We start from the raw sequence: 25,919 nt of genomic DNA, 5'->3' as shown, positions 1-25,919 counted from the left end.
TGTTATTTTTGATTTATTTTTTATGACAGTGGTGGTTTATACCATGTTACCTCATGAAACCTTTAATTGTTGTTACAATAACTGTAATCTTGATGGAAACTATGGTTGCCATGGTACATTTTTGTTATTTCATTACATAACAATGATGTGATGTGGTTGTTTAGACGCTAAACACTGACTCAGTCTGTGTCTGGGAAATCCTTCCCCTCTTATTATTCAATCTGTTCCACATCTTGTAAAAATGCCATAATTGTTTTGCATGTGTCATAACCAAACATGACATGCCAGTTCAGTTTTCAGTGAATACTTTAAATTAAGCTATTGTGTAGATTCAGAAGGTTTCAATGGACTTGCAATAGTTGCATGGGCAATATTTATGGTTCGTTTATGCCGTTTTATTTTTGTCCTTTTATTACCTTGACAGTAGTAGTCACTATGATCTATCATTGGATGGAAAAGCTCAGCAAAAGTTGTTTTCCTTTTGTGTTTCACTGACAAAATAACACCATACAGGTTTGGAGCGACATGGGAGTGAGTAAAGGATGACATAATTTTAATTTTTGGGTGAACTATTCCTTTAACCTCATCACTTTATAAAATGTGTTTGTTAATTTAATGTTCTCCATGGACTCTCAACATCAACAACCCTAAATTATTTATATATATATATATATATAAAAATATGGGCGGATATATCCAACAGTAGAAGTCATGTGAGAAACACAAACACAGTTGGTTCCATTTGGGCCATATAATGTAGAGTGCCCTGGCCTCCCTCTGGTCCCTGTCCACTAGTTTTCCCTTCTCTCAGGGTGGAAGGTGTGGCTCAGTGCTTGTGTTCTTGGATCTGAGTCCAGGCCATATGGCAGCTAAACACAACATTTATTTTTGAGGGCAGAATACAGCACTGTCCTTGGTACGCTACTGCATTATAAAATAAAATATGTACCATGCTTTTTACAGTGCGAGTTGGTACTTACATGCTTAGTGCCAGACTAAAGACACAATATACTGTATATAACTGTCAATGTACATCTTTTGCAGACATTAATAATAATAGCACATAGTAGATTACTTTGTGTGTCAAAAGTTTTTACAGAATTGAAAAGCAATTTTTTAAAAGCATTCTGTTTAAAAAAGAAAATCCATAAAGTCTAGTGATGAACCAAAATATCGGCCTTGCTGACTGATCTGCACATATTTGACCATGTGACAGGGCGGAGGGTGGGTGCTGTTTACACTGGTGCCGAAATCCGGGAAGGAGGAGGGATACGCCGTACCACTACCATCCACCACAACGGAGCAGCCGCAGCAGGGGAGGAACGGCCGCCGACCGCGAGGCAAGAAGGGGCTCCTAACCGACCGCTTGGAGCAGTCAGGGCCGCTGCCAGGGGCGGAGGAGTCCCCTACCGGCCGCTGAAATGTGGCGGGGTCTGAGACCGCCGACCGCGAGCGGGGAGGGGCTCGCTGCCAACCGCCTGGAGCAGGAGAACAGCTGCCCCTTCTGTTCCCCGAGAACGAGGCAGGGTGTTCCATCCACCAGGGGCTGGAGGACTGCCTCCGATTCACCCGGAGAGGCATGGCTGTCGTCCATTAGAGGGTGGAGTAGTGGCCGAGGAACAAGCTACGGCGTATCGGAGAACTTTTTTTCATCTCTCTCTCCTCTCTCTCTACCACTGCCAATCCGCGTTGGCCTCTTCTCTCTCGTTTAAATTTGACAGTGTTTTTTTGGGGGGTACTACATTGTTACAGGATGTACCCCCCATTTTTTATATTTCTGTTTCCCTCGCCTTGTCCCCTCCCTCATCCAGGCAGACGGGGATGACCTGCAGGCAGATGGGGCTTAGGGCATGCACTCCCCCAGGGAAGGGGGGGGGGGGGTGTACGTCATGCCGGGGGCTCCCCTGCCTGAAAGAATGAGGGAGGAATGTGACAGGGTGGAGGGCGGGGCTGAGTCGTGATTATACACACCTGGTCCCTTATCAGGCTAATCAAGCCTCCGAGAGGGATAAAGGCTGATTGCGGACGGTGGTGCGACGAGAGAGAGATCGTTTACGGACATGTCCGTCATGTGTGTGTGTTTGTCTTTTGTTTAAGTTAGTCATTAAAATATTGTTTATATCGCCAGGCCAGTTCTCGCCTCCTCCTTTCCATTGAACTTTACAGACCATTTTTTAATTATTGGCAATTTTCACACTTTTTGCGTAATTTGGCAAAAGTAAAGCATGATAAGAAATGCAGCCTAATAGAAATTTTCTGCTCACAAATTAGATTTTATCTCAAGCATGCTCTTTACTGACATTTTTGTAATTTTTACACAATAAATATTGAAACGTTTGTTTATTTGACTCTTTGTTTGTTAAAGTTTTGAACATATTAACTTGTATTTTTATAATGGATTTTAATAGATTAATATTCAAAGTCTGGGTCTGGGACAAGGCAAAAAAAATTAAGTCTACACATACAAAAGTACCAAAAAATAAATGATAGAAAATAAAATTGTCTAAAATTTCCAATTCAGTTTTAAGAATAATAATAATAAAAAAATTGAAGTCTGTTTGTTTTAATAAAAATCAGTCCCTGTAACATGAAAGTGCCTAATGTTAATGCAACACCAATATATACAGTAGGTGTGTGTATGTATAATCTATATATTCAGTATATATATATGTATGCATATATGTATAAATGCACACTGTATATAGTACATACTATATACTGTATGTACATATCAGCTTTATAACAGCCTACGGCCACCCTGTTTTATATCGGCATCAGTTACTGAAAACCCAATACATAGCCTACAGCCACAAAAAATTTGCTTTGTTTGAACACTGAAAACAAATGTACATTTTATTTCAGGGTATTGCCTTTAGAGGGCATCTATGCTCTCCTTTTCAATTAAATTATGCCTTGAGCAGCACCAGCACATTAGGAGCTGATTCAAATCAAGCTTGTAGAATTTTTGGGATCTTCTATTTGTACCCGTACAGCTTAACAGATAGATAATAAATGAGCCAAAATATCTCTCTTTATATAGCCAAGTCATGCAATCTGTGTACATATACCTGGCTATTATCCAGTTTCAACCCATTTCCATATAAATAGTAAAATCAATCTAGATTTATAAATGGGGTTGCATGATAAGAAAGGAATAATTCTTTGCTAATTGGATGAATGACACAAAACAAATAGGCCTAATCAATATTCAATGAATAGTGAGGATTAGGAAGAATTTGCTTGTAGACAAAATCTTTGCCTTGCTAAGTTCACCTAAGCATACATATTTCACAAAGGTGTCATATTCCGTTGTGCACCACCCTTTCCCTTTCATCTCATCTATTCTTGTCTCTTCTGAACATTCTGTTCCTCCCATTGTCACTTGCACATACATGCACACATGCACATTCTCTGTTTTGCCTCCTCTCTCCTAAATCTCTAGAGTTTATTCAATATACATAGGCTGTCTTTAAACAGCAGGTTTGTATATATCTTCCTCTTAAACACAAACATTTCCCCATCTATTTTGCTCCCAAAAAAATGGCTATTCTTAGCCCACCCTCCTCTCCTGGGAAAGTGCAGAGGACCATACACTGTGCACTTAGAGTGAAATCAAAGATGCCATCAGGCACCTCTCCTTGAATGGTTTGAAGCCACAAATCTTTCCTCAGGATGAGCTAATTATATCAACATCAAAAATTTCTTTGAATTGTCTCCCAGTGTTTCGAAACAGTGCAGTATCATCATTATTCCTTTTCAAAAATGATCTGCAAAATAATAGCTCAAAGCGTGCTCTGAGCATCTCTGTGACATTTAGACAGTGCACGACAACATTGTCCGGAGATGTATCACTGTAATATTTTGACAGACGCATGCACAATTACTTAGCTGTCTAAGTGAGGACATATCGTTATATATTTTTTTACTTCTGTTGTTTTTATACAATTAGAACAGCTGTGATTAAGTCATAAGAACACAAGTAACAGCCTGATTGTAAGTGTGATATTGCTTTTATACAACTGTTTTATGATCAAGTTGGAACACCATTTGTCCAATTAGATTAGAGGACTGAAACTATCTGCTGTAAAAAGGAAAATGTACCCCTTAATCAAAATATGATTTGTATTTTCAGAGTAAAAAAAGGCCAAACCTTACTTTTAATTATGAATATTTTTTAAAACAAAAGAAATTATAATTTATTTTGTATTTTTCCCCTGAATAATAATACAATATACAATATTAATAAAATATTATTTCTGTTTTTGAACTATGTATCCAAAATAAAAAAGCACTATATTTATTAAAAACATTTCCCAAAAGAATGAAAAAACATTCTATATTTTAACATTACATTATTATGTACATTATTACTTCTATTTTTTACAATTTTTCCAAACAAAAAAACATATGTTTTATTTTTGAATAATTTTTACTAAAGAATAAAAAACAATGTTACTTGTTATAGATTTTTTCAAAAAATAAGAAAATCATTATTACTTATTTTTTTTAACCTTTTTAAGAATGTTTTTTTAAAAAAATTTTTACGATTTTTCCAAAAGAATAAAAAACAAAATTATTTTAATTTTTGAATGATTTTTCCAAAATAATAAAAACTTTACTTTAATTTTTTTTATACATTTTAAAATGTATACTTTTATTTTAGCAATTTTTATGAAAGAATAACAAATATATTTTTCCCCCAAAAGAATAAAAAAGATTACAACTTGTATTTTGGAATAATGTTTTAACGAAAGAATAAAGAAATGTTTTACTTTTGCTTATTAATTAATTTTATAAGAATTACAAAGATATATATATATATATTGCTCTTATATTTAAATTACTTCCAAATGTGGACCTCCTAAACTGTCCTCAAATTGAGGTTTTGTCATTTTAGCTAATTTCTGGGACAAATATGTCTCAAAAGTATAGCTTAGCTTAAACAGTAAACCCATACACACAGACTCAAACAGAGACAGAAAATACCAATTCAAAGGAACAAGCAAAACACATTTTCATTTTCATTCATCATCTTCATTTTGTTGTTGCTGTAGGACAGTATTGATCAGCTGGGTTATATGCATTTCTCAGTCATAGAGTGTCCATTGGTGGTACTCATAAAGTGCATCTTTTAAATCCTGTAATGCTGAAGACATTACCTGCTTTTCTGAACTGTTGTCTTATACATACTAAAAACCATGGCTGCATTGTAGAGTGAAAATCACTGGACTAGTCCAGGATCACACTAATGGGACAGCAAAGTGTTTAATAGAATGTCTTTGTGTTGGAGCCTTGTCCTGTGCAGCCAGAACAGGTAAAAAAGAGACCCAATTCAACTCAACTCTACCTATTGTGGTGTCATTTATCTCTAGACTTCTCCAGTCTGGCTGTTGAGCACAAGCTATGGTATAGGGTCTGAAGAGCAACACACACGCGCAGACACAAACACAGACACATGGACACTGTATTGCATAATTAAGCAATAGTAGAGGATTCTTTCATCTTATTCATTTTTTTCCCCCAGCAGGCTTAACAATATGGGATGGACAGTTATATAATATGTCTCGATCATAGCTGTCTACACATATACAGACTCAAGGCCAAAGGCAATCAAACCATGGTGACACAGTTATTGCAACTTAAATGCAATTAAAACCCACAATACAATCATAATACAGTACCAGTGTGTTCTTAAGGTCAACGTTACAATTGAAATATCTTCATTATTGTTTTAGCAAATTCTCTAAATTAACAGTTGTTCCCCATCAAAAAGCTACACTTTGATGCTGCGCTGATTTAGCATCTTTATGAGTGACCAGCTGTAAATATGTGTGCAACACGTCAATGAAATTGACAAAATGTATAGCCTCCGCCGGTGACATCATCAGGATGCACCAGTAAAGTGGCTATAAATAGATGTGCCACAGATACATCTTCAGATCTTTATCTGTTGGTCAAAAAAAAAAAAAAGGGAAGGGAAGGGAACGCTATATCAGTCCCTTCCCTTCTTTTATGACCTCAGGACATGAGTGCTGGCACCACGGTCGACGAAGAGGCTTTCTCAGATCTTCGTCGAGCCACAGATGTGTCTCTCCGCATGCCCAAGCAGACGGCTCGCGCCATTGGCCGGTCTATGTCTGCCTTGGTCAGGACTGAGAGACACTTATGGCTCAACCTGTCGGGCATCAGAGATAAGGACAAAATGTTCCTGCTCGATGCCCCGATTTCGTCTTCTGGTTTATTTAGTGAAGCCTTGAATTAGTTTATCACCAGGTTCCACAGTGCAAAGAGTCATGAGGAAACCTTCAGAAAATTCCTTCCTCGCCGCACTCAGTGGGGGGGCCATCGGCCACCCAGCCCCGCCCTGGACCTTCAAGAAAAGAGGCTCAAAAACAAAGCGTGGCGAATCGTGCTCCCCTCGTAGAGACTGGGGGCTGTTCGTCGCCCTCAACAGCTCCCAAAGCAAGACCTCAGGGCAGTTATTTCTAAAAAGAGAAAACCCTGACGGTTTTGTGCCCAGCCTAGTGGGGCTAGCCCCCCTCGGGTCGGGGCGTGTGAAGCATTCACCTGTACCTTCCCGATGCCCCCATGAAACCTCTACATTCCCGCCACCTCAGGTGTTTCAGGAGTTAGAGGTTTCCAGCAAAATGTTGGGTGTTCTGTTGCTTCCTGCTTTAGTCCAGGACACAGAATACTCGACATCCCCTCAACAGAAAGTGTCAAAATTGATTCCCATCTCAGAGAACCTGGCAGTGTGGAAGCTACTGCCAAGTGTTTCTATGTGGGTTCTAAGAACAGTAGAAAAAGGCTACAGAATTAAATTTGATCACCGTACTCCGCGTTTCAATGGCGTGGTCTCCACTACCATGAAACCGGAACAAGCATGTCTACTGTGGAAAGAACTGCAAAATCTCTTGGTCAAAGGGGCCATAGAACATGTTACCCTTCCAGAGAAAGGGTCAGGTTACTACAGCAGATACTTCCTGGTTTCCAAGAAGGTTGGGGGGTTGCGTCCGATTTTAGACCTACGAGGCTTGAATCACTCAGTCAAGGAGTTCAAGATGCTAACTGTCAAGACGGTCGTGTCTCAAATCCAACATCACGATTGGTTGGTCACGATCGATCTCATGGATGTGTATTTCCATATAGAAATTCTGCCACAACACAGGAAGTTCCTGAGGTTCGCTTTCGGGTGCGAAGCTTTCCAATATCGGGTTCTTCCATTCGGCCTAGCCCTATCATCCCGCACATTCACGAAGTGCATGGATGCAGCACTGGCTCCTTAGGGATATCGTCTTAGCTCATCTGGTTGCTCTGGGTCTGAGACTCAACGTCAAAAAAGAGTGTTTTCTCTCCTACTAAGGAAATTACCTATCTGGGGGTTGTATGGAATTCGATATGTGATCCCTTTGGGCCATCTGCACATGAGGCCATTTCAGTTGTGGCTCAAAGCCAGGGGATTTCATCCAAGGGCCAGTCCCCTAAGGCAGATAAGGGTTACGCGGCGTGCTTCGTACCCTTTCTATGTGGTTCAGACCCCGGTTCCTCACTTTGGGTCCCACTCTAGGTGCGTCTTGCCATCGCAAATTGGTAACGACAGACGCCTCCCTGATGGGCTGGGGTGCAGTCTAAAGTGGTTGTGCAGCTCAAGGGGAATGGGAGGATCATCAGCTCGATTGGCACATCAACTGCCTCGAGTTGATGGCGGTATTTTTGGCTCTGAAATACTTCCTCCAGTATTTGAGAGGCTACCATGTCCTGGTGCGCGTGGACAACACAGCAGTAGTCTCTTACATAAACCATCAAGGAGATCTACGTTCATGCCAGCTCAACAGACTGGCATGACAGATTCTCTTTTGGGCCCAGGGCAAGCTCCTGTCAATCAGAGCAGTTTATATCCCTGGATGCCTGAATGTGGGAACAGATTTACTGTCCAGACAGAAAATACCGATGGGGGAGTGAAAACTCCCCCCCGAGGTAGTGGAACAAATCTAGCGCGACGGCGTGGGTATTCTCGTTCCAAAGCGCTAAATCAGCGCAGCATCAAAGTGTAGCTTTTTGATGGGGAATGTCTTGTGTTACTAAACTGTAACCCCTGTTCCCTGATAAAAGCGGAACGAGATGCTGCGCTTCAGACAAAATACCTGACAATGTACCTGTGGCGCATCTATTTATAGCCCCTTTACCAGCGCATCCTGATGATGTCACCGGTGGAGGCTATAAATTTAGTCAATTTCATTGATGTGTTGCACACATATTCACAGCTGGTCGCGCATAAATATGTTCCCAAAGAGCTAAATAAGCACAGAATGTTGTTCTGCTTTTATCAGGGTACAGGGGTTACAGTTAAGTAACCCAAGACTTTTTATTGATTTTTGTCCTTTATTCCTTTTCTCTCCACCCATTAATTTTTAAATAAAAACCTATCAACATTTGTGAACACCATATCAATAAAAAGAGATTGCATATGTTGATTTGAATCTTTCTAAATCGTAGCAGTTGGACTGATTATAGATGATTACAAATGAGCAGTGTGACATTCAGTGCTGTCATTTAGAATTTCAAATGACATTTACAATTAACACAAAATACATATGTGATACGAGATGTTGGTGCACCTGCAAGCAAAGCAATTAAATGGTTTTCCAATATTCCACTATTGTGCCTAAAAGCAGGTACTGTTAGCAATGACATTTGATGCTGCCTGAAACAAAAACACAATATACTTTATATGGCCACACATTAAATATACATTTACAGTGACAAAGTTTAGGATTAGGATGATACATCTGTCTCACCAACAGCATACCGTCCAATATCATGTATAGAAAACCTTCTGTTAAGCTGCACTAAAGCAACCAAGTGTAAGTTAGGCACTTTCTTTCTGTTTAGGTAGGTCTGGTTTATATCCTTACTTATCCTTAAAGGTATACAACTAAAATTATAAACTATACTTCAACTACCCATTGCAGTGATGTCTATGTTCTTGTATGAATTTAAAAAAGACAAACACATTTAGCAGCAGTTGTGAATGCAGAATCTGCAACTAAATTTGCAGCTTCAGCACATATACTATTATAGGGAAGAATGCAAAGGCACCTGCAACCCAGTTGGAAAAGTGAAATATACTGCAAGTGTGAGAGGCCTTTTTAAGGTACACAGTCATGTCCCAAAAACAGTCTCAAGATATTGTGTCTATAAGTTTTTTTATGTTTATTGCCATGATAACGGATGGAAGTTGACGGTGAGGACATGATAAGGAGTCAACTACTAGAGCTAAAACTTTTATTGACGTCCACAATCGACTTCCTTAGTTTCATAAGCTCACAACGCTCTATTGAATCATTGTAATCGCAAGAGACAAATGTAAGCTCAGATCGGTGGGTGTGAGAGATCTCAAGGTCACTCGAAGCTAAAACTATCTGTACTTTCAAATCGAACACTGAAGGTATGCTGTGTCTTACTCTCCCTTTGCTTTCAGACGTCAAACCTGAAAACTGAAATCAGCACCTTTTGGATCATTATCCAAATGATCATTATCCAGATATGTATATCTAAATATATACAGAGCAAGATGTTTTCATAATATCTAGTTAACTATTTTCTGGATATCACTGTCTCTTGAGCAGAAAATCCATGCCATGATTGGTTTCGAGGTCATTCAATACTATATCATCAGTGCCTTTCTCAATCAAAGGCAGTAAAAGGGAGATACAGTATAATATCCAACAAGTTTCACAAACGTTGTTCTAACATCTGAAAATAATTTCAAGATGATAGCCAAAGCCAAAAAGCAAAGCCAGTCATTAAAAATATTCTGACATAGTTGCTACAACTCTATTTTATGGGTTTGCAAACAATTTGCTTGGGGACTTTACAGTGTGAACTACAATATGGCTCATTTGGCAGTATTTGAATATTAATTTGAATATCAACTACATTTCGACTATCTCTGCAGCTTATGGCAGAAACAATGGAATACAGACTGTACATTTTTCTGTGGGGGTTATTTTGCACATGTTTCTTTTAACATGTCCTGTATGCTCCAGAAAAATGTAAACAAAATAATTAACATGCAAACTATATCTAGAAATGAATGACATACACTAAGCCCACATCCACACTAAGATCAGAAACATGCAGACCCAACCAGATAATGTGCATTGTTGCATTACTGTGGCAATAATACATCTTGGTACTCAAGGGGGTGATAAAGTTACCTTTAAAAGTTTGTGCCATAAAACCAGATGTGTTATTATTCTGGTAAGTTGCTATAAATATATTAATTAACTAACTTACTTGATCAGCAATTCTCTTTAAACCGGTTGCTCCGCCATAACAGTAGTTGACTTGAAGGAGAAAACTCAGCAATGAAGCAGACAGTTCACACTAATGTCCGCTATAGTGCCCCTTGCAGCAGCGTTGAGAATGCATATTTACGTTGAGTTATGAATTGCTGTCTGACGCATTTTGTAACGTAACAATGCACAAAAATGAGCTTGTGTAGCTAGAAGCGCCTGCGTTCACAAACTTGCATGGAATAAGTTTGGAGCTTATACGTTTTTGGCTGAAAACTCAGTTTACAGTTTCCTAACATCATCCTTTCTCCCAAAGTTTGCGTTGCTAGAAAGCATTTTTTGAAGTTTCAGTTTTTGGTGAAGGAAAACACAATTCCAATGTTTTTTTGATCAAAAACGTACTAGTGTGAATGTGGCCTAAGCCAAAAATAAAAAGTTTAGGACACAACATATTATAAATAACATTAAATATGACATGAAAAGACATTCAGTTTGTCTTTAAAAGCTTTGCAGTAAGACTTTTGTGAAGGAATAGTTGCAAGTGTTTCCCAGACATACATATTTTGGATCCACATAGAGTACAACACAGAAGCAGACAGTTTTCTAAGACATTTTCAGTCTGATGTTAATAACACTAATTCTAAAACAATACAAAACTGCATTAATTTCGAATGTTTTATAACAAGCAGCAGAATGGATGATTAATCTTGGTTTATATATTCCTTGAATCATATATTGAATGTGACTACATGTTTTTACAGCAGATGAAGCACACAAATTACATTTCTTTGGCGAAGCTTGGCTTTTAGAGTAAGATGTTTGATGGAGATAACAAAGATTAATCTTTCTCTAGTTCCACATGGACACTTGGCTACTTCTCTGGATAAGGTGTTTGATGAGACACAGACACAAATTCCATGCAAACATTGATGAATACCTGGATTGTGGATGGACCAAAGATGTGGGATTGGACTTTCAATGAGAAATGGGAGAGAGAGATCAGAAATCTCATGTCAACAACTGAGATGCTCTTACTTCACAATCCTCCTTCGAACCTGGCCTAATGGCTTCAGAGATTAGGCAATCTGAAGGTAATTTTATAATTCAATTCTGACCCTCTGCTTCTCCCAAATGACTACACATCTGTCAACATTTTTTTGATATTAACATAATTTGTATTGACTAGAGTGCAATTTGCTGTCTTGACGTTCTCTTCATCTCCTGGAAAGTCCTCATTGCTGTTGTTTACCCCTTCTTGGATGTCCATGTAGTCAGACTTGCTGATGGTGGATCCACTTCGACTACCCCTTAGCTCTTCTTGAGAATCAGTTTTTGAGGGGCTGACCTGCAGATACTGTGCCTGCTCTTCCCCTTCTGTCTCACGATGGTAGAAATAGTTGAAGTTTGAGACAATGACAGGCACAGGCAAAGCAATGGTCAGCACACCAGCTATGGCACAGAGGGACCCCACAATCTTACCTCCGATGGTTGTGGGCACCATATCTCCATAGCCAACGGTCGTCATTGAAACCACAGCCCACCAGAACGCATCCGGGATGCTGTAGAACTGTGACTCAGGTTCGTCCGCCTCTGCAAAATAGACAGCGCTGGAAAAGAGGATGACCCCAATGAAGAGGAAGAAAATGAGTAAGCCTAATTCTCTCATACTGGCCTTGAGGGTCTGGCCTAGAATCTGAAGTCCCTTTGAGTGGCGAGAGAGTTTGAAGATCCTAAAGACTCTTACAAGTCTGATAACCCTCAGAATTGCAAGAGACATTGCTTGTTGCCCTTGCTGCCCATCCTCTGCCTTCTCCGCCAACTCTGTTCCTAACGTAATGAAGTAGGGGATGATGGCCACCACGTCAATCATGTTCATTATGTTCACAAAAAAGCTGGCTTTACTCGGGCACGCGAAGAAGCGCACTAAGAACTCGAAGGAGAACCAGATGATGCATAGTGTCTCTAGAATGAAGAATGGATCTGTAAAGTAGGTGGATGTGCTACTGCTTGTTATGTTGGTGACAACATTAGGGACTTTGCGCATCTCCTCTTCATCGCTGCGAAAAATGGGCAAGGTTTCCAGGCAAAAGCTGACAATGGAGATGATGATCACCATAACGGATATGAGCGCTATAATCCTGGCAGGCCCAGAACTTTCGGGATACTCAAAAAGCAACCAGACCTGCTTCTGAAACTCGTTGTCTGGCAACGGTCGCTCCTCTTCCTTGATAAATCCCTCATCCTCCCTGAATATCTCAATTGCTTCTTCTCCAAGCTGATAGAAGCGGATCTCCTCTGAGAAGACATCCAAAGTGACATTGACAGGTCGCCGCAACCTTCCACCGGATTGGTAGTAGTAGAGGATTGCATCAAAGCTGGTACGGTTTCTATCAAAAAAATACTCGTTTCGTAGTGGGTCAAAGTACCTAATCCGCTTCTTGGGGTCCCCTAGTAATGTTTCTGGAAATTGTGAGAGAGTTTTGAGCTGCGTCTCGAATCGTAGACCCGAAATATTGATGACCACTCTCTCGCAGCATTCCTGTTCTGCCCCGGGGTCGTAGTCCTGAGGAAAGCCAGGGTGTGCTGCAGCCTCGTACGAGGGGTCGCCTGTGGCCACAGTCATAATGCAGGAGGTTGAGACCTGCACTTTTCAGAAAAGTAGGGCACCTCAGGGTGGTAAAATTGAGGGAGGGAATTAACACAGAATAGGGCTGGACAGCGTAGAGAGCAAAGGGCCACAGCGTCTTGCTGGTGGGTTGACTGAAAGAGAGTGAGCAGAAAGATTTTTGAGGACAGAAAATAACCTTCATATTCTATAGTGTAGAAAAAAAAAAAAAACCTTCCAATGGACAATGAGAGAGTTGATGAAATGTTAACTATTATGTTTCTCTGACTCAAAACATTAAGTGATCCACATCTTCTGTAATATTTAATAATAAAAACGTCCATCATAATGCAAGATTTCCCAAAATAATATTCCTGAAAGAAACCACTTGTACAGTACTATCCTGCAAGATAAAGACACTGTAATATATTTAGACCAGGGTCAACTATATAAAGAAGGAACATTTTTATCAAAAGCTTTAAATGTTTTCTTTGGACAAAGACATTTTTCATGGAAGTCAGATTATGGCATTTTGTCACATGCATTTTAAATGTCATACATTTATACAATTTATTGACTACAATATTTGCTGGCCAAAACAGTCTTGAAATTTTTGTACATTACCATTTCCATTTTTGTTGTTTAATGAATTGTTTTGTGCCTCAAAATGTACATAAGATAGCTAAGAAGCACATACTGTAGGCTGTTTAATGCAGATTTAACAAGAGGTTTAGACTTTGTTTTTGTAGGTGTTGATCACTGTCAGAGAGGGGGACTTGTCCCCCTCAATGTTCTCTTGAAACCTGCACCACTGGTTTAATGGTGGTTCCATTGTAACAGCTTACCACAATTAATGTGACACATGCCCCGCTACTGGAGCAAGTTGTCACAAGAGTCCAACATGCGTTCAATGCATTTTCCTGGGCAATATTTGTGAAAATGTACAATCATTTTTTTGTAGCTAAGACTTTAAGGTATGTGGCTATAAAGAAACTGACTTTAAATGTGACTTTCAAATAAACATGTTCTGAGAAATATTCACTATATCTTTTGTCTTCTGAAAGAAAACACCAAATAATAAAGCCCTTTGCCAAGCCCTGTCATTTCTGTCTGGTGTGTGCTGCAATGGGAAATATCCACTCACATAAAATTGCGTCTCTCTCAGAGCAGTCATGTGAATGAGGCCCATTTATATGAGACATATTCAACACATCCAACATTATCATGCTGCTTCCATTCAGTGCTGCAGGCATGCATTCACTATACATATCTCCTCCTTTTCTAAGAAATACCCTAACATGCAAAGAACCACATATGGAATGCTATTCACACATTGCTGAACGATTTTCAATGAAATTCTTGTTTGTCCCAAATGGGGCCAGCGTGCTCTAAAATATTCAGCAGAAACAGCCAATAAAATATTAAACTGCAGGAAAATAAATTTCAAGACTTGGTCTTTTTTTTTTTTACTTTATACATCTAACATGTTATAAACTACATGCATGTTACTTTATTGCAGATCAATTAAGATATAATAGAGAAACATAAAAATTGCATAATTAATTAAACATCCACTTAGCCATTCAATAGACTATTTAAAAGTCAATTTAATACAGAACACATAATTGTGAACTACCTGCTTGGATAAATTTCCAAATCACCCCAGGGTCCCTCTAGTTGCCAGAAGTCACGTTTGACTTCTCAAAGAGAGGATAGAGCACACCAGTGTCCGTGCGGCCGTGATGGAATCGGCAAATAGACCTCTCATTCCTTAAATCCCGGCTGCCACTGTCTGCCGTAGCTCTCGGCGCACCGGCATATTGTGCGTAACGGGGCAGGCGGGGAGGAGGGGCACAAAGGAGAGGTACAGTATGCGGGTGTGTCCTCGCCTACCCCAATGATTCTTTACGGCAGGTTTTTGATAAGGACAAAGAGTGGAATAACAATAATAATAATAAAAACGTATGCGATGAAGGAGGTTTTTCCTGTTGCTCATTTAAGGAGTCATTAAGCATTCTACACAGGTCGCCAGAGTCCCTGTCAGACAGGTTGCAACAAATGCAGAAGATGAATGTGAAACATCTGGACAGCTTGTTCATGAAGTATTAGTCTATTAATTTGACAGTCAATTTGTTACAGTAATGGCACCGAGATATTTTCTCTGATAATTGCGCAACTTTAGAGTTTCAAATTATGATGGTATTCTGTTAACTTAAAACGTGCACTTGAAGACATCTCAATTTTCTATCATTTAAATGTGTGTATAATGACACCAACGTGACAGACTATTGCAATGCAGTCTAAATGCATTTAAAATTTTCATTTAGAACATGGGAACAGATGCAATACACCATTAATAAGTCATAATAAGCTTCAGCACCTTGGACAGCACCCCGTCTCCGATCTGTTCCTACCTGTCTGTCTACCTCCCTTGGCGATTTCTTAGTACTAGTTGTTGTTGCATTATGTTAACGCACTCAACCTGTTGTCAGGTTGTAAAATGAAATCTGCAGTCATTCATCGCTCTGCACATGTAAAGACTGCTGGATTACAGAACACGCGTTCCGTCTGTGCTACCACTCCTCACTTTATCCGCAGAGTGGGCAATTTAAAGGGGACGCGTCTTGAGTGATGTCTCCACGACCTACTTTGGAAATTTGAAGTTTTCTTAGTTATTTCTACTGCCATTATAGTTTTAATTTTAATTTTATTTTATTTAGAATGAATAATATAATTATCGAGCCTTGTGAATATTTTTTTAATAAGTATTCCTTTTTCTAATTATTTGTAAATATTTTTAGTAATATTAAAATTGTAAAAACAATTCAAATATTATTTTTCATTAATAATAATATTGTAATTGTAATTATTAATATTTTGTGAATTAGTATTAAAATTATTACATTATTATTATTATTATTTAAAATAAGCACAACAGATGTTTACAAAAACATTTTATACAGTAGTATGCTACATTGTTGTTTAAATTGTGCAAGTGGTGTCAAGTTATCATCTTGGAAATGCAATGGGTTATTTTGCATTTTCAGTCCAATTTTGTATACAAATGGTCTTATCTCTTGGCAATCCTATCAAATAGTGAGCCAAGAAATGGTGTAAAAAAAATACAGATTATTTTATGATTATTTCACCACACTGGAAATGGGAGTTCAAGTAGAGTGCATTGCATTTGTATTCCATTCATACAGAAATTGTGTGTACTATGCACAGTATACATACTAAGATACTGTTCTGAACATAAAACTATAGCTGTACAATATATTATTGAACTTTCCCTCTCGCCATTTTAAACTGATTGCATCTGAAGTCCCAAGCCGAAAATTCATAGATGGAAAAACAAGTCTCGTAAATTGTAACAAGTGGTCCGTTCACAAAATTGGCCACTTGTAGCATGCAGTAAATCATTAGGGCAGCCCCTAAATGCTCACTACAAATATAACCAGTGAGTCACGAGTCACAGCAGTGCTTTATAGTTCCACTAGTGTTGGTCACAAATTGGACAACATGATAAATAAATGATGAAGTATTTTATATTTGGGTGAACTATTCCTTTAAGACATTGATTAATCCAATTAAATTAGTTTCATGCCAGATTTACATATCTAAATCTGGTAAAAAATGCACTATTATTATGTTTTCTTTGGTATTCTTAGATTTCTTAGCAAATATTTTTTAATCTAAAAATGCTATGCTCATCAGATCCCTTGTGCTTTCAATGAATGGTTTTGAAAACACATAGGGAGGGGTTTGAGACAGGATCCTTCTGTTAGTTTTATAGCCAAAGCTTGCATGCCAATCATGCACACATGTGCATGCCTTTAATATCGGAAATCCAAGCCATTATTCAAGAGAAATGCCAATGCAAAGGAGTGTACGTGTACTTCAACTTGTACTAGCTCACACGCTCTAATTAAAACTGAAAGGTCAGTGTAATTCAATATTTGTTTGACATGTGCATTTACAACTGGCCAAAAAGAGAAAACCGAAGCATGAGCCAAGCCCTATTGATCCTGGGTTAATCTAGAAACACACTCATGGTCACACAAGTATACAAGTTAAGTCACAAGGAAGAATGCGGTCAATGTATGGTAGTTAAGTCAATTTAATGGTACTGGTAAGGAAAACCTTTTAAGGTCATTAAGATTGTCCTGTGCCCCAAGTCCTGTCTGCAGTGGTGCAATGAAGTAAGGAATAGCAGGGGACTGGGGTGGAGACGGATTCACAATGTACTCATGCTCTGATCTTCCATAGAATAGTGGAGGGAAAAACAGATTTAATGGAACAGATTATTATCTTTGTAGTAGATAAAAGTATTTTGATTCACAATTAAAGGGATAGTTCACCCAAAAATGAGAATTCTGTCTTGAGTAATACATGTCTTTTCAAACATGTATTACTTTTTCTGTGGAATACTAGAGAAGAAATTGTACAGAATGTTGACATTTCACTTTTTTTCACACAAAGAAAGTTAATGGTGACTTAGGCTAACGTTCTACCTAACATCTCCTTTTGTGTTCTACGGAACATATACATTTATATGGGTTTGGAGCATGCATGAATGTGCATTTTTTATGGATTTTGCACATAAATACCTACTTGTTTTCCAGCTCCAAATCAAAAACTCAGTTTGGCTTAATTTGCTTTGTAGTGGCATTAAGCAAAGAACATGAAGCTGTTCAAGGTCACTTACTCACTGCAGCAGATACATTCTAACCTGCAACACACATGTTTACTTCTCTAATTGGGGATGTTTAGATTGTTTTATATAAGGCTAAATGCAATTACAATAGTATAACACTAACCTACATCCTAACCCTACCCCAAAAGAAACCTGTTATGCATTTTTTGGAATAAAGAACAAACAAACACATATTTGTTTTTTTTTATTAATCGATTGTCAGGTTTACCTTAACTCTGGGGACAAAAACAAGAGAAACAAATTCTATGTAAATATGCTGACCTGATAGGATATGTCTGATCTAATATGAGAGCCCCTTAAAATAACATTCATATGATCGTCAGTCACTGATTAGAATTGTATTTCGAAAAAAAGCCAAGGTATATAGATACAGTCTCCACTGCTACATTCTGCAGTCATTGGATGGTGCTCCTCATGTTACTATGGCGACAGGCACCTTGAGCCGCTCCACAGGCAGTGTGGAGGGTATGAGTGCTGTGATGACATCACACAGACTGAGGGATCACTGAGCCACAGATGTGATGTCATGCCTTCAGGCTTTTCTAAGTGATTCACAAGTGGAGAGAAAGAGCCATGACTCAGCATTAAATGGACATCCTCATACTAGAAAATGATGTAATTACGCATAATAATCTATTATTACAAATAATGATAAAGATTTATGTAGTGGAGACCAGGGTTAGTTCTCACAAATTTCATTAACTATATTGTTAAAAGTTAAATTGCAAAATTGCTTGTTTTCTCTAACAGTGATTTTGTATGGTGGTTTCATAAGACTAGATTGTCTTGAATTAGAAAATTTTTAAGAATTCTATCCTTGAAACTGTTATTCCAATTTAATGATATGTTTGCAATAGCTGTTGGGTAAACAAGTGAACACAAACCAGGGCGTTTGGGTGACGTCTCAGTAGCATACTTGCTCAGCAAAGCGACACCACGCTCCCGTACCTGTTAGAATTTCCAATCGATTCTCCGCACTCAGTAATGCACCCACTGAGAATCATGTTGAAAGTGCCCTAGTAATTGGTGATTCTATTGTAAGGAACATGGAAATAGAGACTCCAGCCATTATTGTTAAATGCATTTCAGGGGCTTGGGGCATCTGACATCAGATTTACAAGTGCAGGCTAATGCTAAACGTAGATTTTCTAAAATTGTTATTCATGTCAGCACTATCGATGTCTGGCTTTGCCAGTCAGAGAGATCACTAGAGATAATGTTAAAGAGGTGTGTGAACTTGCAAAAACTATGTCAGACACTTTAAATATGCTCTGGCCCCTCCCTACTTGTCGTGGTGATGAGTTTTATAGTAGATTAGTGTCACCGAATGGCTGGATGTCTGAGTGTTGTCTGAAGAATAGTATAGGATTTATAGACAATTGTAATTTGTCCAATTGGAATTTGAGTTTTTGGGGCAGACACGACCTGTTAAAGAGAGATGGACTCCATCCCTCCAGGGAAGGTGCCACTCTACTTACTAGTAAGTTGGCTCATAATCTATTTAACTGAGGCCCAGGTCAAGAAGCAGACAAACTGGTTAATCCGAATGTCTGCAATTTGCCTTGCTATGTCACACAGGTCACATAAACTACAAAACATAGAGACTGTATCACCTGTAAATGAAAATTGAAATAATCAGAAATTAAATTGGAACTATGCAATCAACTTTCACAGCACCTCAGAAAATAGTGTCTCATAATTTTGCTCACGAGCAACATCACTCCTTCGCTGTCATAGGTCATGAAGAGCTAACAACTTATCAAACTTATCAAAAAATCAAAAGCCACAACATGTATGTTAGATCCAATACCAACTAAGCTCTTAAAAGAGATATTCCCAGTAATCTCAGAACCTCTTCTTAATATTATTAACACCTCTCTATACTTAGGACATGCCCCAAGAAACTTTAAAATGGCAGTTATCAAACCGCTTATTAAGAATTCACAGCTTGATCCTAGAGAATTGGTTAATTACAGAGTGATTTCAAATCTACCTTTTATGTCGAAAATACTAGAAAGGGTTGTCCTCCCAAATATGTTCATTTCTACAGAGAAATGGAATATATGAACAATTTCAGTCAGGATTTAGGCCACATCACTGTAAAGAGACTGCATTTATCAGTTATAAATGACTTGCTCATATCATCTGATCGCAGCTGCATTTCTCTTCTAGTGCTTTTTGATCTTAGTGCTGCCTTCGACATAATAGATCACAAAATTTTCTTGTATGGGATGGAGAATTAAGTTGGCATTAGTAGACTTGCATTAGCGTGGTTTAGGTCCTATTTATCAGACCACTACAACTTTGTATGTGTAAACGAGGAATTGTAAAATCAAACAAAAGTTAAGTATGGAGTGCCAAAGGGATCAGTTTTAGGACCTCTGCTTTTCTCCTTATACATACTTCCCCAGGGAGATATTATCAGGAATCATGGAAAAAGTTTCCACTGTTATGCCGATGATACCTAACTTTATTTTTTTTCTAAACCCAATAGAATTTCACAATTCTCCAAATTAGCAGAGTGTATCAATGAAGTCAAAGATTAGATGGCCAGAAATTTCCTTCTTCTCAATTCCGACAAAACAGAGGTACTAATGATTGGACCAAAAACCTTTAAAAATAAAATAAAAAAGTTCTGTAAAGAACATAAGTGTTATATATAATAACAATCTGTCCTTTGAGAATCAAATTTCCAATGTTTGTAGAACAGCATTCTTCCACCTGAGAAATATTGCTAAATTACAACACACAAAATATGCTCTCTGTTGCTGATGCCAAAAAATGTGTTCATGTGTTCAAGACCTTAAGACTAGATTATTGTAATGCATTACTGTGAGGATGTCCAGCAAGTTCAATAAAAATAAATAAATAAATAAATAAATAAATAAATAAATAAATAAATAAATAAATAAATAATTGGTTCAAAATGCAGCTGCCAGATTTTTTTGTTGTTTGACTACAACAAAGAAATATGATCATATTAGCCCAATTTTATCATGGTTACATTGGCAAACTGTAAAATTTTGTATTAGTTAAAAAAGTCTGTTACCTACATACAAAGCTTTGAATGGTCTAGTGCTGCAGAACTTAAGTGACCTTCTGAAACGCTATATTCCGTCACGTTAATTTGGATCAGAAAATATTGGGTTGTTAATAATTCCAAGAATTTTAAAATGCAAAAAAGGATTTAGATCACATTCACTTTACATATTTGGCTCCTAAACTATGGAATAGTTTCCCTAACTCTGTTTGAGATGCAGACACGCTCACACAGTTTAAGTATAGACTAAAGATTCATCTATTTAGCCAAGCATACACTTCAATTATCCATCAACTCACAATTAGGCTGCTTTAGTTGGGTCTGCCGAAACCAGAAATATCCTTCATGATCTATGACTCTGCATAAAATTGAATGGCATTGTAAAGGAAATTGAAATGGAAAGGAGGAGGTGAGAACCGGCTTGACAATATAAATAATAGTTTAATATCAAACTGAACCAAAAATATAAACAAAGACATAGACAAAGCTGCCCATAACTCTCTCTCTCTGTCGCACTGCTGTCTTCGGTTGGCCTTCATCCCTCTTGAGGGCTAATTGGCCTAATTAGGGGCTGGGTGTCTCATGGATTTACATCTGTAAGTTACCAGAGCCTGTCAGATTCCAGTGCTACATGTCGCTGAGAGATGACAACAAACTACAGCCGGTGCTAGTCAGACATCAAAGCCTTTTGACTTCAGAGGATGAACTGATGCAAACTCCAACTGTAAGACATCGGATATTTCCTATGCCACTGCCTGAACCTTGGACTTGCCTCACTGAACCTCACTGAAATGCCCTGCAGGTTGAACTGCAATACACCTCATAATTTATCCCTGCATCACCTTTGTCTATTGATGTACTACACTCTTGAAATGGAATTCATAGACTATCATTTAATTGCATCAACAGCCTAAAAAATAGTTTTTTGTAAATGCATGATTTCCTGTAAAGCTGCTTTAAAAATATGTGTGTTGTGAAAAACGCTATACAAATAAAAATGACGACTTGACTTAATATAACATTTTAATATTTCTAACTGTTTATTTCTGTTACATAAATTAAAGCTGTTGCATAATGTTGGTGATGTCATATCCCTAAGACCTTTAATTTGACTACGTGAGCTTGGAGCAAGACAGATTTTGACTGTGTAACATTCTCTTTAGTTGTAATTTTTTTTTCTTTAAACGTTCTTAAAAGAAGTAATTGGACTACGGGATGTTACTCATGTTCAACTCATGCTTACATTTCACGGTTTTGCAAAGAAATAGAAGAATTAGGTGGAGTGCTACCACACAACGCTACTGGAACTCTCGGAAACAACACGTCGACTTCCCTTGTGAGTTAGGGATAGGGTTAGCCTCAACTTGTGCAGTTGTTGGCTGTCATAACTCAAAGTAGTTAGTTGATATCATTAACCTTTGCCCATCGCTTCATGACATCTACCCACTCCCTAAACTTTCACATAAGAGACACTATCAAAAAATGACTGCAAAGTATCTGCACTGTAGAGCCACATGTTTCTATGTTTGGTCATTTAATAAAAAATGTATACGCTAAACATCACTTTATCGGCTAAAAACTTGATGAAAATGCCGATGCTACTGAAAACACTGTAGACTGGAATCAGGCTTCTGTTACGAATCTTAGAACACTTCGGATTTCAGGAAAAAACTGGATCAATGATTGATCTGATTGGTCAGCAATGACCTTTTGTTCCTGTGGTACCACACATACTGCAACCTTTTTATTTCCAGTAAAGTTTTTCTCTTCTTTTATCTTTGTGTCCCATAGATCATGATGCCATTGCACTGTGTTCTCTCAGTGTGTCATCAAGGGCAGTTCCCTCTAATGTGCTGCTGGTGTCTCCCTTCAATTTCACACTACATTTCCTGTTGAGCAGACAACCATAAAAACTGTTCATGACACCATTGAGTATGAAATTCCACGATAACGACAAAAAAAAATGTCTCTTTGATGTAGCACCATAATAAGAGACTTTGTATAGAGGAAGATAATATTAATCTGAGACCAAAAGTCCAACCACCAGAGTGTTTTTAGCAGGATGTATCTTATGAAACCCTTTTAAAAACATGTCCATATTTCACCTCAATGTAAAATAATAATATTATAAACAATATTTTTTATGTAAATAAAATTGTATAATAAATTCTTATCAAGTTGGCATGTACAAAAAAAATACATATTTTTCTCCCATAGTGAAAAAAAAAACAAACAAAGAAAAAAAAACCTTATTACGATTTTTTTTTCCTAAGATTAACCTAACCCAAACTCCAATCACCTAACAATGATTTTAATAGGAATATAACTTTTGTGTGCAACAGAAGAAAGAAAACATCGGGGTTTGGCCAAGGGAAGAGTATTAAAGATTATCGACATAAAACAGTCATTTGTATTGAGGAATTTAATATGTAATAAGTAACCGAATTTGATGTTTCCTTTCTTAAAATAAAGTGTTGAATTGGTGGTTAGCTAAAATGTGATGCCTGTATTGTATTGATTTGAAATTCTGATTGTTGATTGGCTAGTCACCTTGGGAAAAATATTATACCTTTTCTTACAAGCCAAGTCATACCATATCTTACAATTTTGCCATCTCATAAGAGTTATTTCATGACGAATTATTACTCATAAGTTGTCATGAGACAATTTAGATATTTTGCATATAAAAAATGAAGGATTTTTAAGATTTTTGTCAATGTGACATTATTTTCATGATAATCACCCCCCAATCACCCCCAATTCTCATTACCCTATTAAAAAAATATTCTCATTACCATAATTTAAACAAAAATATTCTTATTACTGTAAAAATACTGCACTAGAGTAAAGACAATCTAAAGAGAATCACCATAGAGAATAACTCAAAAGTAAAATGACCGGATATATTACAGTAATGATAATTTTGATGGAAATGTTCTTAATCCTAAAACAAGGCTTCATTTTCTTTATTTGAAACTATTTGAAATTATTTATTTATACATTTTTGGGGGGGTGACATATGACCTGGACAAGTTTGTGTGACATTCACAGTGTTGGAGCGAGATTATAGCCACCATTGTACAGTAATATGCTGCTTAGTTTATGAACCATAAATAAATTATTACAGGCATGAATTTAGATACAAATTGAATTGCTGTTTTGACCGACTCTATTAAATGGCCAGAAGGAGTATTAATGTCTCTATACCTAAAGTGGTTGTCATATAGGCCAATCTCCTGTGGTTTAATGGCTTGTCAGGGAGATTTACTGCAGTCCTAGTATTCTGGGATGTGTATGGCTGGAGAAAAAGAGAGAGGGGGAAGACCCCAGCTTTCATGGCACAGCTTTAGGTGGACAATCCTGCATGTGTGCACAAAACACACACAAAGAACATGTCTGGACAGGCGCAGGGGATCAGCTGTTACGCTCAAGCAGCGAAGGACTCCCTTATTACACACACATTGGGAACTACTGGGAATAAACCTGCTGAGCTCTTTGTACATTCATTAAAATATTAAAGGAAACCTATGTCTGCACAGAAAAAGATGGACTTTTATCTTTCTAACACTTTCTTAGCACATAAATAGATGACATTTATATATAGATGGCAATATTTAGGATATCTAGATTTGTAAATTTTCTGAAGAAAGTAGGAGTGGTGTTTCCCATGCAAATGTCACTGCCACGATGCTATGGTGATGTGGGTGGTTGCCAGGGAGTAGCTATGTAGTTGACAAGGTGCTCTGAATGGTTGCAAGCATGTTGCTATGCAGTTGCTAGGGTGTTCTGAGTTATTGTTAGGGCATTGCCATGTGGTTGCTAAGTTGTTTAGAGTGGTTTTTCGCACATTGCACAATGGTTGCTAGGGTGTTGTGAGTGGTTGCTATGGCGTTGCCATGTGGATACTAGGGTGTTCCAATTGGTTGTTAGAGCATTGCTCTGTGTTTGCAAAGGTGCTCTGAGTGGTAATTAGCACATTGCTAATGCTATGTGGTTGTTAGTGTGTCCTGAATGGTTGCTAGAGCATTGCTATGGGGTTGCAAGGTTGTTCTAAATGTGGGCAATAGTAATTGTGATGCTTGCTTTAGCACCACTAACAAGTTTATTGGTTGTACTAAATACTAATTAGAAATACTATTATTGCACATGTAGATAAAAAAATAGTACAACATTTTAAATAGATTAACAACATTCTGCAACATGAAGTGATGTGAAAGAGTAAAGAGTAAAGTGATGTAAAGAGTAAAGTGAAGTAAAGCAGAATATGTTCTCTGTGTCATGTGAATAATATATAGAGATCATAACTCCCAACCATATGGGACTATGTCGATTTTAAACTGGCAGACTCAATCAGTGACTCTTTAGGGGCCTATTGCAACTGAATAGCACTCTCTTTTTTGTATTGAAATTGTATCTGTGCGAATGGGTTTCTTCACTTACAGGGAAAATAAAAAAGGGAGCTGTTTCAGGTTTCAGTTGGGTTTAATTCCGAAATTAACTGTATCAATTGAATCAGGTTGGATCATTGTGTTCTTAATGGGCAGGGTTTGGGCTTTGATGCCGACCTCTACACTGGACCCAACTGCGGCAAGAATGGGCAGAAAATAATAATAACTCACAATCTTCCCCTCTGCTTTAGCTGTCAAATCATATTCTAGTACTCAACAGTGTTGGGGAAGCTACAAGTTACTCCTAATGTAAAGTAGCTAAACTACAGTCACGCTACTCTTTTAAAAAAGTAGTTAGCTACACCACAAGCTACTAACACAAGGAAGCCAACTACACTGAAGCAATTAAAAGAAAAGGTAATTTTAGAAATATGACAATCGGATGACATAATGTTATGTAATTAGGGTGTCATTACCTTGTGAAAATTATGCATAATTATGCTTTAACCAATGATAATGTATTTGTAGTAAAAACAACAGTAACCACAATGCCATTCACTATTCTAACTGAATGGGATGTGCCAATTTTGAATACGTGGAAACACAAATGAGATTTGAGCGGTACAACAGAAGGTAAGATTTTGGAAAGATTTGAGAAAATAATAAACTTTATTTCAGTGTGTTCCTCATGTAAATGGTCCTACTGGACCTGCTCCGAGTGGGATTCGAATGGGCATCTGTGGAATGGGAGGCAGGCATGCTAATGAGGAGGCTAAAGGCTTCAGGTCCTAGCATCAGTCACTAGTGTGCATCTTGAGGCCATGGAAGTGATGCCCGTTTCACATCGCAAACTTGAGCGAGACGTGAGCAT

General features: G+C 37.9%; 1 protein-coding gene across 1 annotated transcript; it reads right to left on the bottom strand.

The window, feature by feature from the left end:
- Positions 1-11,433: 11,433 nt before the first annotated feature.
- On the bottom strand, positions 11,434-12,921 carry LOC127654124 (potassium voltage-gated channel subfamily A member 2-like). Its single transcript, XM_052141135.1, has one exon. The coding sequence runs from the start codon at positions 12,919-12,921 to the stop codon at positions 11,434-11,436; it is 1,488 nt and encodes a 495-aa protein (XP_051997095.1).
- Between the last annotated feature and the right edge of the window lie 12,998 nt (positions 12,922-25,919).

This window comes from Xyrauchen texanus, chromosome 13, assembly GCF_025860055.1.
Source record: "Xyrauchen texanus isolate HMW12.3.18 chromosome 13, RBS_HiC_50CHRs, whole genome shotgun sequence".
Taxonomy (NCBI): Eukaryota; Metazoa; Chordata; class Actinopteri; order Cypriniformes; family Catostomidae; genus Xyrauchen; species Xyrauchen texanus.
Note: the sequence above shows the minus strand (reverse complement) of the source record. Positions and strands in the feature narration are given on the sequence as shown.